The sequence below is a fragment of the Salvelinus sp. IW2-2015 genome, linkage group LG30, assembly GCF_002910315.2.
Source record: "Salvelinus sp. IW2-2015 linkage group LG30, ASM291031v2, whole genome shotgun sequence".
Taxonomy (NCBI): Eukaryota; Metazoa; Chordata; class Actinopteri; order Salmoniformes; family Salmonidae; genus Salvelinus; species Salvelinus sp. IW2-2015.
Window position 1 is genome coordinate 6,578,024 of NC_036869.1, and position 13,695 is coordinate 6,591,718.

Sequence of the window (13,695 nt, forward strand, 5' to 3'; positions counted from 1 at the left end):
GTTTTGCAACAGAAACCGTTCACTCCAAAGGGAAAACGTTTTACAACGAAAACGAGTGTTTCTATTGGACAAATTCTGGTAGGACCCTCCCCGTTTTGTTCCGTTTCTCTGTTTGCTTCCGTTTGGTTCTTAAACGGTAAACGGTTTCCGTTGCGAGACGTAATGAATACACCCTGACTGCTCTCTTCCACCGTGGTAACATTACGATTGCTATAACTATGATTAATTTAATTWAATTTTTTATTTATTTACTCATACCATATAATTATTCCACAAGATATAGTCCCGACATAAATCTAGGGTTGCTGCCCAAGCCGGCTGGTCATTTTGTCACTTTTTTCATAAATTATTATTATGAACAAAACAAATACAAAAACAGAAATATACAAACAAGAGTACATAAACAGACAGGGGTGTTACATATCGAGATACATTTTCAATTTGTCAAAAAGTGTACATATTGCTTTTTTGTTTTTACACTTACTGATAATTTCTAAATAATATTTCAATTCTATCTCAAACAATGTGAAGATAGGTTTGTTCTCCGCCCACTTCATTTTATGAATAAAGAATCTGGTATGAAAAATAAACAAATTAACAATGAAAGTTAAATCAGGGTCCATATAATTTGGATAAAAATAAAACATAATATCAGAGTCTCACAAATTAATATCAATGGCAGTTTCTTTTAAAATAAAATACTATAACACACTTCCAAAATATTCTGACATAAGAACAGTCCCAAAAGAGTTTCTGGGTCACAACCACAAAATACACATTTGTTATCAATAGCTGTTTTGAATCTGTGTATAATAAATGTCTTTACAGGGTAGATTCTATGAATGAGTTTGTATAATACTTCTTTCACCTTATTAGATATACAATATTTGCCAGACAACAGCGAGACTTTGTTCCAGTTCACTTGTCCTAGGGCTGCATTCCAGTATATTTTAGCAGAGGGGATAGTAACATCTTGACATAGTTTTCTTATATACATGTTACTACATTAATAGTTTAAAATGTCAATTCCTTCTAGTTGTATTGAGGCTACAAAATCCTCAACAGTTGAACTTGGAGTACTGTTATATTCTCCTAAAAGAAGAATGGCACCTTTAGGGACAGCTATAACAACTATTTGAAAATCCTCAGGAGTGAATGTAACATTGTGTGTTCTAATGTATTCTGGATAATCATACATTTGTCCATCATTATTCAATAAGTGTTTAACCCAGATAATGCTGTTGTAAAACCAGTTCTGGAAAAACAAAGACTTGTTTTTGTATTTTATGTCTTTATTATTCCAGATTGTAGATCTATGTGGGGGGAAATTATGTTTTTACATGAGGTTCCAAGTTAGAAGTGCTTTTTTATGAAAGTTAGCAAGCTTAATTGGGATCTTACCCACATCAAAGTTGTATTTGAGTAAGAATTGTAGACCACCAATCTATTGGAATATTAAATTAGGGATTATATTTCAAATGCAATCCTTATTTCTTAAATAGTTTTGTATCCATTTGATCTTAAAGATTATATTAGAGGTTTTAAAATCCAGAGCATTCAACCCTTCCCCACTTTGGGTGCTACATATTACTGCTTCTCTTAAATAATGAGGTTTATTCCTCCACATGAAGTTAAATAATTTAGAATCAACCATTTTAGTTACTGACAGAGGAACATCCAAGGCAAGGGAGGTATAAACTAATCTGGACAGACTTTCAGATTTTGACAAAAGTACACATCCAGATAAAGAAAAATCTCATAATAACCATGAGTTAAATCTCTTTCCAATTGTATCTACAATAAGAGATACATTTAAGTTGGCCTTTTCTTTCGGATCTTTGCTAACTTTAATACCAAGATATGTGATCACATCTTTTACAGGGATATTACATACTGAGTTTAAGTCACATCTTTTCAACACAAATAATTCACATTCCCTAATATTCAGAGATAAACCAGATACATGTGAGCAGGCATTATTACACTCAATAGCTTTCCTGGCTTCATTATGATCTTTTTTTTTAAATGGTGGTGTCATCAGACAATAATGAACATTTTATCTCTTTATCTTGTATCTGAATACCCCTAAATCTATCCGTATAGATATGAAGTGCCATAACTTGTGTGACCAATAAAAATAAGAAAGGAGAAATTGGGCATCCTTGTTTAATTCCGCTTCTAATGTCGAATCTCTGTGAAGTTCCATGGGATAATTTAACAGAGCATTACTATTATTGTAAAGTGTCTTAATTACACTTTGAAAATATTGACCAAAACCAAAAAATCGAAGTCTCAAAAATAAAATAATGTTCTACTGTATCAAAGCCTTGTAAAAGTCTACAAATAAAATAAAGCTATCTTCCATAATGTGCTCATTGTAGTCTATCAAGTCCAATACTAGTCAAATATTATTACATATATGTCTCCCCTTCATAAAACCAGACTGGGTATCATCAATGATTTCGTCAAGACCTTTTATAAGTCTTTCTACAAAGATGCATGCAAGCAGCTTTCCATTATTGTTAATTAATGTGATTGGTCTCCAATTTTCTAACATCATAGGATCTTTGTTTGGTTTGGGGATTACAGAAATAAGGCCTTGTGTTGCAGAAACAGGCAGGACCCCTAAATCAATTGCCTTCTTAAAAACTTTAAATATAAATTCAACAATATCCTCCTGAAAATATTTATAGAATTCATAAAAAAGGCCATCATTCCCTGGAGATTTGTTCTCTTTTATCTTGCTGATACATTTTTTTTATTTCATTAATATAAATTAATTAATCACAAGACTTTTGGAAGTCTTCATCTAGAAAGGCAGATATGTCACTAGTAGGACAGGCATTTCTGGTGTAAAGATTACCATAGAATTCTGAAACATATTTTGAAATATCTTTGGGGTTTTCATTTTCTTTACCATCTATATTAAACTCATGAATAGAGGTAAATTCAGATTTTCTCACAAAATTGTAAAAGTATTTTGTGTATTTTTACCTTCCTCCAACCATCTCCTTCTTGATCTTACAAATGCCACTTTTGCTCTCTCTTCATACATTCGGTCCATTTCTAGTTGTAAAGAGAATAACTGACCCTTTCCTTCTTCATCAAGGTCCTCCATAGAGATTAGAGAAAGTATTTCCTTAAGTTTATTTTACCTCAGTCTTTTAAGTTCAGCAATTTCTTTACCTCTCTTCATGGCTGTTTGTCTTATTTCATACTCCATTAAGTACCAATATTTCCCATAAGACTAAAATGGTTGGGCTTTCCTCAAATTTTGTTGTATAATATCTTAGGCAACGATCTTGAAATTAGCATCTTCCAACAGTCTACTATTGAGTTTCCAATAACTCCGATAGTTCTAATTGTTGGATTGCCATACTGGCTGGCAACGTTCTTGCTCCTCTGAACAAAAGTGTCCTGACAGCAAGGTTTTATACAAACCTCCTCTGTTGAAAATAAAATGTTAGTCTAAAAGAAATGTGATATAACATGCTTTTTATTGTGGCGTTCAAGGCAGGTAGCCTAGTGGTTAGAGCTTTTGGCAGGTAACCGAAAGGTTGCTGGATCGAATCCCCGATCTGACAAGGTAAAAATCTGTCATTCTGCCTCTGAACAAGGCAGTTAACCCACTGTTCCCCGGTAGGCAATCAATGTAAATAAGAATTTGTTCTTAATTGACTTGCCTAGTTAAATAAAAATTAATAGCTGGGCTGATGAGACAGTGGATTGAGCAGTCAGTTGAGTAAATAGGCATTTTAATGTCATAGATTTAGCTGGTGGTAATTTGTGAAATAGACACCGGCTGGAATTGGCTTTTAACCAATCAGCATTCAGGATTAGACCCACCCCTTGTATAAGCAAAATTATAAACTGGGTGGCTCGAGCCCTGATTGGCTGACAGCCGTGGTATATCAGACCACATACCACGGGTATGACAAAACATTTATTTGTACTGCTCTAATTACGTTGGTAACCCATTTATAATGGTAATAAGGCACCACCTCTGGGGTTTGTGGTATATGGCCAATATACCACGGCTAAGGGCTGTATCCAGGCACTCAGTGTTGCTTCGTGAAAAGAACAGCCCTTAGCCCCCCCAACACACACAATTCCCAACCAACGCGTGTCCAGGTACGTGTCCTCTATTCATCTGAATGTGTTGACGGTTGGAGAAATTGCTTGAGCTGCGCTGAAAATTCGAGAAGTAGGAAAGACAACGGGCCAATGTTCTAACACTGCTGTGCGTAGAGAGAACCAATGAGAGTAAGGGGGCGGGAAAATACAGGTTATGGCGGAAGTGAGACAAAATTGGCTAGTTGATAAGCTAAAACCGGGGGTGTTGGGTAGCGGAAGTATAGTATACAATAATGTTGTTTGGTACTAAAATGCTGGTATTTAGTTCGTAGTGAATACACCCTATAACAGCACTACCTATCGTCTGTTTTCAAATCACGACTAGGTTGTGAACAACCAAGCAAAACCAGTAGCTAGCAAGCTATCTGAGTAGTTAGCTAGGCTAGTTAGTGCTAACGCTATCTCAAAACAGGGTTGGATTTGACCAGTAGATTTAACAATCGCTAACGTTGATTTGTTTGGTAGAGTTGAGGCAAAATGTCGATTCAGTACGAGGAGCCTGCATTGGCTCGGAGTTATGGTGTTGTGGACTCTTTCCCAAAGGATTTTGGCTACGGAGTGGAGGAACCAGATATCGAGGAGGAGAGCACGACGTCAGGTGACAGTAAACCAAGGATCCTGCTGATGGGATTGCGGAGAAGTGGAAAGTCATCTATTCAAAAGGTGTGTTGCTATACTTCTATGGGTAGGTTTAATTTGTGGAACTTTCCAACAGGAATCTGTTCCAAAAACTTCGTAAAGTACACGATTGCCAAACAACGCATACAAAGTAGCACGATAAATTCACCTTGCTAACTAGCTTTCGAATAGGNGATAAATTCACCTTGCTAACTAGCTTTCGAATAGGCATCAACTCACCACATASCTTATTCTTAATGTTTGTCCATAGGCTACCAGAGTGAGGACAGACATTTTGCGGAATAAACGTAGTGAGTGAAAAACKTAATGAAATAGCCCACTCCCTACCGGGTATCTTATTCGGCCGCTATACAACTTTGTATGCGTTGTTTGTTGGCAACCTTGTTATTTACGAAGTTTCTGGAACAGATTCCTGTTGGAACGTTCCATAAATTATACCCACCCCCTTCTATTAGTTTAGTTCTCCAATAAGTTGCTGCTGGTCAGTTCTTCTGTGCATCACTACAATGTTTATAATGTGTATGCACCATAGTGTTTATGAATAGTACACTACTCAAGTTGTTGATTACCTAACTAGTCAGTCAAGTAGTAATTTACACTGATTGTATTTGTCTAATTTAAAAAATCTATTGTGCTATATCCAGGTTGTATTCCACAAGATGTCGCCCAACGAGACACTGTTCTTGGAGAGCACCAACAAAATCTACAAGGATGACATCTCCAGCAGCTCTTTCGTCAATTTTCAAATCTGGGACTTCCCTGGTCAGGTGGACTTCTTTGACCCTACCTTCGACTATGAGATGATCTTCAGGGGCACGGGGGCTTTGATATTCGTCATTGATGCTCAGGTGAGAATACTAGAGGAATGTTAGACATTGTACTAGGGCAATTCCAAGGTAACACACTTGAATTATGCTTTAAAATGTATGCCAAACAAAAACCATTGATTTCAAAGATTAACAAACCATACAACTCTAATGACTACTTAGAAAAACTGCAGATGCACAATTTGATAACAGAATAATGGTAAAATCTCCCTCAGATTTATTCTGTTACTGAACTTTGTATCTGCACAGTTCTTCCTGTTAATGTTTTTTTTTAATATGTTCAGTGGAAATTGTTAAAAGTAGTCCTTGTGTATAGAGATGTATGGTTTGTTTAACTCTAAAATCAATCGTTTTTTGTTAGGTATACATTTGAAAGTGAAAAAATGAGTCTCGGCATAATTCCGTTACCATGGAATTACCCACTACCCATGGCAAACATTGAGAAGGCTCTTCTTTTCTACAGCAGTCCTGGGAGACTGACTGTACAGCCTACAGTTCCACTGATCTTTATTTATACAAAAAAATAGACTGCTGCATTGTGTCTGCTCTAAATCAAATCAAATGTATTTATATAGCCCTTCGTACATCAGCTGATATCTTAATGTGCTGTACAGAAACCCAGCCTAAAACCCCTAACAGCAAGCAATGCAGGTGTAGAAGCACAGTGGCTAGGAAAAACTCCCTAGAAAGGCCAAAACCTAGGAAGAAACCTAGAGAGGAACCAGGCTATGAGGGGTGGCCAGTCCTCTTCTGGCTGTGCCGGGTAGATTATAACAGAACATGGCCGAGATGTTCAAATGTTCATTAATGACCAGCATGGTCAAATAATAATAATCACAGTAGTTGTCGAGGGTGCAGCAAGCTAGCACCTCAGGAGTAAATGTCAGTTGGCTTTTCATAGCCGATCATTAAGAGTATCTCTACCGCTCCTGCGGTCTCTAGAGAGTTGAAAACAGCAGGTCTGGGACAGGTAGCACGTCTTATGCCTTTGTTCTCTATTGGTTTCATCAGGATGATTATGTTGAAGCCTTGGGGAGGCTACATCTCACAGTGTCCCGAGCCTACAGGGTCAACCCAGAGATCAACTTTGAGGTGTTTATCCATAAGGTTGATGGCCTGTCAGACGACCACAAGATAGAAACCCAAAGAGACGTCCATCAGAGAGCCAACGATGACCTGGCAGATGCCAGCCTGGAGAAGCTTCATCTCAGGTTAAGGGCCCTACACACTTCACTCAAACTATGCAAACACAGCAACGGAGTGTCATTTTCACATGTAGTTCTATGTACTTTTGTGTGGCTCAATTTGGAACGAACAGTATACAGCGATCCGTCGTTCTGTTTGCATGACGTGTGTAACRGCCTTTAGTATAAAGGATAAGATACAACATAATGAACGTCGGCCGTGCGCAGTAGATCACCTGCTGGGTCTGGACCAACTGTGGCTATTCAACATGAAGAATCTTAGGGAAATGAACAGTAGTAAATGTCAGCTGATATTCTGTGGTCAGAGGAGATGTGAAGGCCACACACTTGCTTTTAACCATTTGTTGGCCTCGGTCTGTTTTGTCCTTAACTGGTGGTAGGTTAGGTATGTGGCTGAATGTTACTCAGAGGGATCAGCTTGTTTTTGACCTAACATGTTGGGAGAGGAACTGTTAGAAACACAGGAAATATAACTGCGATCTCAATTCTCTCTCCCTCTTCCTCCTCTCTCTATGTTTCAGCTTTTATTTGACCAGCATCTATGACCACTCTATATTTGAGGCTTTCAGTAAAGTTGTCCAGAAGCTCATTCCTCAGCTACCAACATTGGAAAACCTTGTGAACATTTTCATATCAGTACGTATTGTTTTGACCAATAAGCTGATTTGAACTGATGCTTGTTTTTCTGTACTTCTACACAAATCACAACAGATTTTTTGCAATGTTTTAGTCCTTTCGATAATGTTTCATATGTCAAAACATTGCCCGTGTTTTTATTTTTGGACAGAACTCTGGGATTGAGAAAGCCTTCCTGTTTGACGTGGTCAGTAAGATTTACATCGCCACCGACAGCTCCCCTGTGGACATGCAGTCATACGAGCTTTGTTGTGACATGATCGATGTTGTCATTGACGTCTCTTGTATCTATGGGTGAGAGAAAATCATATGCCAGGGTTCCCCAACTGGCAGAATTTGTCCCGCAGGTGGTTTTATTTGGCCTCCCAAGTTTTATAAGCAAAAACCCCCCCCAAAATAAATGCAAATAATAATAATAAATCATTGTTTGACATAAGACTACAAAAACACCAGGAAATCAGCTCCAAGTACTTTTAATTTTGGAAATCTGTTCCCAAGTATTCCCACGCATAATAGAGACATGATCGTTTACAAATGTAAGCAAGGTTTGAAATTATTATGTTTTAGTCAACTATTATGTGTTTGGGCTTCTTGTCGTCAATTTGCAGTCTACAAATAATTTGTAATTATTTTCCGGCCCCCCGACCATCTGCTCAAGAAAACAATCACCCCTCGTCTGAATCTAGTTGATGATCCCTGCCATGCCATTTAAAAATGTGTGTATTGGACATCCTATTTAACTGTCTCTTCAATAAATTACATTGTACATGCTTGGGATTTATGTGAAAATCATTTGAAATGAACAATGCAGTGAATACGCATTCCTCTGGCACTGTATTCGGTTGAAGCATGTGGTAAGGATGCTTTTGTGATTGCAAAGGTTGACATGGAATCGTAGATCGCTGTGATTGTGAAAAGCTATTGTGGAGAGCTTTGAGTTTATTTTGTGATTGTAAAAAGTGAATAGCTTTGTGTTCTTCCATTGCAGCCTGAGGGAAGATGGAAATGGCAGTGCATATGATAAGGAGTCTTTGGCCATCATTAAGCTCAACAATACCACCATACTCTACCTGAAAGAGGTCACCAAGTTCCTAGCCCTCGTTTGCATCCTTAGAGAGGAGAGCTTTGAAAAGAAAGGTAAGACAAAAGTCTGGCACCATTTATAGGATTTAACCATTTATCTTAGCAGCCTATTGTTGATTTGACCGACATGCATATAGCCTTTAGAAGAAGTTTAACACGCTGCACTACCATGCTTATCTCATTTGTAGTGCTGGAAGTTACTAGCCCAATTTGTTTTGAAATAAATTCATATAGCGTGATTTATTTTCTGATGTTTTCTTTCAGGTTTAATAGACTATAACTTCCATTGTTTCCGCAAAGCCATCCAGGAGGTGTTTGAAGTGGGGTCCTTGACACAGAGGACAGGCAGACTACAGCCAAGCTCGTCCAACAACAGCTTGTCCAGCGTAAAACTTGGTGTATTAAACGGAAGTGCTGTTTAGAGGAATGTAAGAAAAGCAAAGAGGTTTGGAATGCCTTAGCCACTGAGAATGGACAAGTAGTAATTGTGTATTTTACTTGGAAGGCTATGAACGATCAAAGGTGACACAGGGAAAAAGCAGGAAAAACCTTGAAAAATAACACTTGGGATGGGGGGGATGCTGTTCTGTGCAAGGATTGAAAAGGGTAAAAAAAACGCTGCAATGGACTAAACACTGAACAGAGTTGAAGCCAGCAAGCACATCTATTTTAAGCACCTCAATGTTTTTGGGTTGCGTCTAACCACTTATTTGACAATAATGATTATTTTTGCTACAAACAGTTTTACGAGTATCGAGATGACAATGTCGTCATTGTGGTCTTCCTCAGCACAAGTCATTTAAACAGGGCACTATCTGTGTTTTCCCACTCTTATTTCAGACAAGGTTCAACAGGAAGCAATGTTGGAAAACAAATTAATTAGGAAGCCTGCATTGAAACAGTAAATATCACTACCGTTCAAAAGTTTGGGGTCACTTAGAAATKGAACTTTCCTTGTTTTTGAAAGAAAAGCACTTTTTTTTGTCCATTAAAATAACATAAAATTGATCAGAAATACAGTGTAGACATTGTTAATGTTATAAATGACTATTGTATCTGGAAACGGCTGATTTTTAATGGAATATCTACATAGGCGTACAGAGGCCCATTATCAGCAACCATCACTCCTGTGTTTCAATGGCACGTTGTGTTAGCTAAGGAACTCTGCCTAGAAGGCCAGCATCCCGGAGTCGCCTCTTCACTGTTGACATTGAGACTGGTGTTTTGCGGGTACTATTTAATGAAGCTGCCAGTTGAGGACTTGTGAGGCGTCTGTTTCTCAAACTAGACACTCTAATGTACTTGTCCTCTTGCTCAGTTCTGTACCGGGGCCTTCTGCTCCTCTTTCTATTCTGGTTAGAGCCAGTTCTGTTCTGTTCAGGGAGTATTACACAGCGTTGTACGAGATCTTCAGTTTCTTGGCGATTTCTCGCATGGAATAGCCTTCATTTCTCAGAACAAGAATAGACCGACGAGTTTCAGAAGAAAGTTATTTGTTTCTGGCCATTTTGAGCCTGTAATCGAACCCAAAATGCTGATGCTAAAGGTACTCAAATAGTCTAAAGAAGGACAGTTTTATTGTATCTTTAACCAGAACAACAGTTTTCAGCTGTGCTAACATAATTGCAAAAGTGTTTTATAATGATCAATTAGCCTTTTAAAATGATATACTTGGATTAGCTAACACAACGTGCCCTTGGAACACAAGAGTGATGGTTGCTGATAATGGGCCTCTGTACGCCTATGTAGATATTCCATAAAAAATCTGCTGTGTCCAGCTACAATAGTCATTTACAACATTAACCATGTCTACACTGTATTTCTGATCAATTTTATGTTATTTTAATGGACAAAAAATGTACTTTTCTTTCAAAAACAAGGACATTTCTTAGTGACCCCAAACCTTTGATCGGTAGAGTACATGTTAGTGTTATCGCACTGGACATTGGTTACTACGGTGCAAAGCGGTCTATTTGTAAGCATGCAACTATAGATCTGGGACTATTGCTATATGTATTTCAACTTAGTTGTTTTGATTGTTTTGGAGCCTAGCTAAAAACTAGGCCTTGTTCCTCAAAGATAACATTTCCCCATCTGGGAAGAAAACCACCTCGAAAAGTACTTGTGGTTGTAAACTATGATACTGTACCTACTACTCTCATGCAGTTGTCAGTTTCAAACTGTAGCCAAATTCACTATAAAATGAGTTTACTTTTGGGCCAGTCAGTGCCCTGTGCTGCATAAAAACATATATATTGAACTATACTAATGACAAAATATGTGAATGTTTGCTGAAAGGTCTCTGTGTTACAAATACCTGGGTCCAACATTTTTTTACATAATGTATTAATTTAATCTTTCAATTACACAATTATGACTGGTGTGTGTAAATGTATTTCTCTCTCTGACATGGTAAGCTATCTGAAAGGTCAGTACAGTACTTACAGTATGTTTTTAGTAGTGAGTACCAACAACTCTTGTGGTATGTAGAGGTAATCATTCAGACTGCATCCCTACATAGTGCAATAATTTTGTAGTCTGACTACCCATCCTCATCACTCTGGCCATATGCCACACCCACTAGCATTTCTTGTATGGAGTGATCGATAGAGCAGCGGAATTCAATTCAGGATGAGTCGTCAGGCAACTACTTTTGACCAGAGCCCTATGGGCCCTGGTCTAAAGTACTGCACTATAAAGGGAATGCTTGAGGTCTCCCTAGACCCCAACTGTGCAAGTTATAATAACTTAATAAATTACCAGTGTTTCAAATGGAGTATTACAGGATGTTAGTCTTATTGGTTCCAGGGCGCTGTAGTGACTGACTCTTAGCATGCCTCCAAAGTGGCACACTATTCCCTATATAGTGTACTATTATTATTATTTTTACCAGGGCCCAGTCAAAAGTAGTGCACTATAAAGGGGATAGGGTGCCATTCGGGATATAACCTTTATGATGAAAGTGTTTGTTACTCTGACAACCAATTGGGATGATTCTATGATTCCATTGTGAGATAATATTTGCATTGGTCTTTGTTCTGCTTTTGGGTGCAAAGGGAGGTGAATCATATCGAATATGTTGTCAGATGCCATAAGGTTATAAATGTTTTTTTTTGTTGAGTATAATTAAGCATTTAAAGCACTTGAATTATAAGGGAAATTTGAGTGTCTCTCACTATTTTATCTGAAATTGTGTGAAGCATTAAAGATATTTTTTCATTTGAATATTGTCACTCATAACTGTACTGTTCTGAACATCCAGTCTACCTACCATTTTGGATCCTATACAGTAAATGTATTGTCTTGAACAAAACAAAAAATGCTTCCGAGGTTGAAACAAGTAACTTGCCTAAATCGAGGCTAGACGTGTGTTTCTTGGCTAGGGTTGCAAAATTCCGGGAACTTTCAATACATTCCCTGGTTTTCCAGAAATCCTGGTTGGAGCTTTCCTCCTTATTCCCCCCTCATTCTGGGAAAACCAGGGAATTTATTGCCAGTTCCTAGAATTTTGCAACCCTAGTCTTGGCTCATCATGGCACTGCTGCTGTATTGCAGTGGGCAGTAGATGGCACTATTGATCTACTAATGAAAATAATCAGAAAAGTGGAGTATGATGTCTGTGACTGCATTAATACAATGATAAATATCAGAGGTTCAAGACCACTGACCTAACCACAAATGTAATGTAATGCAGACCTAGATTGCTGTATGGTATTTATTATTATATGAAATACCTGGAGTCAGTGTTACTTTACTGTGGTACCAGTGACTGTCTCTACATTGGTGACCTGACTTGAACTGTGTATACATGTGTCTGTATGGTCTATGCATTGTAGTGTTTAAGGTAGACCCCATGCAGTTGGGAATGATCAGCTCAGGTGGTTGCTATCACCCAAAAAGAATGTTCCATTACTCCATTGCATAATTGACCCCCCCCCCCAATGTTGTACATAATTGAAACATAGGACCGCTGAGGCATCTTATAAGCCTTTTAACAGTACAGGGTGAACAACACTAACAAGATAAATAGGTTGAAATAGTTAAGTCAGTTACATGTGTAATGAAACTGTTCATACTACGCATGTGCTCATACATTTTCATGCGTAATGGGTAGTGGCAGGATGGAGCCACAACGTAACTCTTTAATCAACCCCAGACCTCCAGTTTAGACTGGTGGAAAATGGAGGTTAAAAAAAAAGGAAAATAATATCTTGCTTGCCAGGGCTTTTTTCAGGAACCCAGCAGTTTCTCAGAGTATTTACTCTGCTGAATGAGTTGGTAAGGAACCTTAATCAAGTCTGAAGGAATGACAACACAAAAGTGAAGCCTTATGGTAGTTAATTGCTTAAGTTTTTACCTCCATCAGCCTCTTATCACCCAATGTTAGTGACAGTGTTTGGGAAGCTACTCTGAAAATATAGTTTACCAAGCTACCAATTTCCTTTCACTGAAAATGGTTAGGCTAAAAAAAAAAATGCATATGTCAATCTGAAATGTTATAGACTATAATTACAAGAACAGATCATTTTGGGGTCATATGTTAACATTTGACCCCAAAGTCATATTTAGCCTATTAAACACAATTGAGAGAATTACGCAGGTCTGATGCCGAAAAAGAAAGGAAATTATTGCCTATTTCACCCATATTTTATTTTATTTTTGCAAAAAGAGTAGTAGAGTGTACTTCCAGTAGTTATCTACACCACTACATGGCAAAAAAGTAATTAACTAGTGAAAACACTACCTAGATTTGAATTTAGTTAAACTACCACCAAGCTAATGCAAAATGTAGTTAAATTACTAGTTGAACTACTTGAACTACTTGTAGTTCACTACTTCTTTACACTGGTTAGTGAGATACACGACCTGGTTCCAGATCTGCTTGTTCTCTTCTCAACTCCATTGGTAATTGTCAAGCCAAGCACAGCATGACAATAATGGGTGACAAGGAGTTAACATGGTAGTACAGACTGGCACTAACATAACACAGGTATGAAGAACAAAAAGATACAGGTTGATGAGTCAGTCGTCTGTGATAGACTTAGACTTCCAAAGTAAATGAATAGCTCAGTAAAAATGTTTTTGTCTGTGCCACTTGAAATTACCTGTGCGGCTGTGCCTCCGCAGTAAAGCGAGAAGCGAAATTTCTGTAGGGCGTGTTTTTACGCGCT

General features: G+C 37.9%; 1 protein-coding gene across 2 annotated transcripts; it reads left to right on the top strand.

Moving 5' to 3' along the window:
* The first annotated feature begins 4,279 nt into the window (after window positions 1–4,279).
* On the top strand, window positions 4,280–11,749 carry LOC111955329 (ras-related GTP-binding protein C). Of its 2 annotated transcripts, none has more exons than XM_023975533.2 (7): window positions 4,280–4,797; window positions 5,418–5,621; window positions 6,612–6,811; window positions 7,327–7,441; window positions 7,593–7,735; window positions 8,430–8,578; window positions 8,789–11,749. In XM_023975533.2, the coding sequence occupies exons 1-7, from the start codon at window positions 4,612–4,614 to the stop codon at window positions 8,944–8,946; spliced, it is 1,155 nt and encodes a 384-aa protein (XP_023831301.1). In that variant the 5' UTR covers window positions 4,280–4,611; the 3' UTR covers window positions 8,947–11,749. The 2 variants fall into 2 exon arrangements, with proteins under 2 accessions (XP_023831301.1, XP_023831302.1); XM_023975534.2 differs by having other exon boundaries at window positions 6,708–6,811.
* The last annotated feature ends 1,946 nt before the right edge of the window (window positions 11,750–13,695 follow it).

Excerpts from the sequence above, each read along its gene's own strand:
- LOC111955329 (XM_023975533.2), top strand. The coding sequence starts at position 4,612 with ATGTCGATTCAGTACGAGGAGCCTGCATTGGCTCGGAGTTATGGTGTT. Across the intron at positions 4,798-5,417 it reads GAAAGTCATCTATTCAAAAG|GTTGTATTCCACAAGATGTC; the intron begins GTGTGTTGCTAT and ends TGCTATATCCAG. Across the intron at positions 7,736-8,429 it reads GACGTCTCTTGTATCTATGG|CCTGAGGGAAGATGGAAATG; the intron begins GTGAGAGAAAAT and ends CTTCCATTGCAG.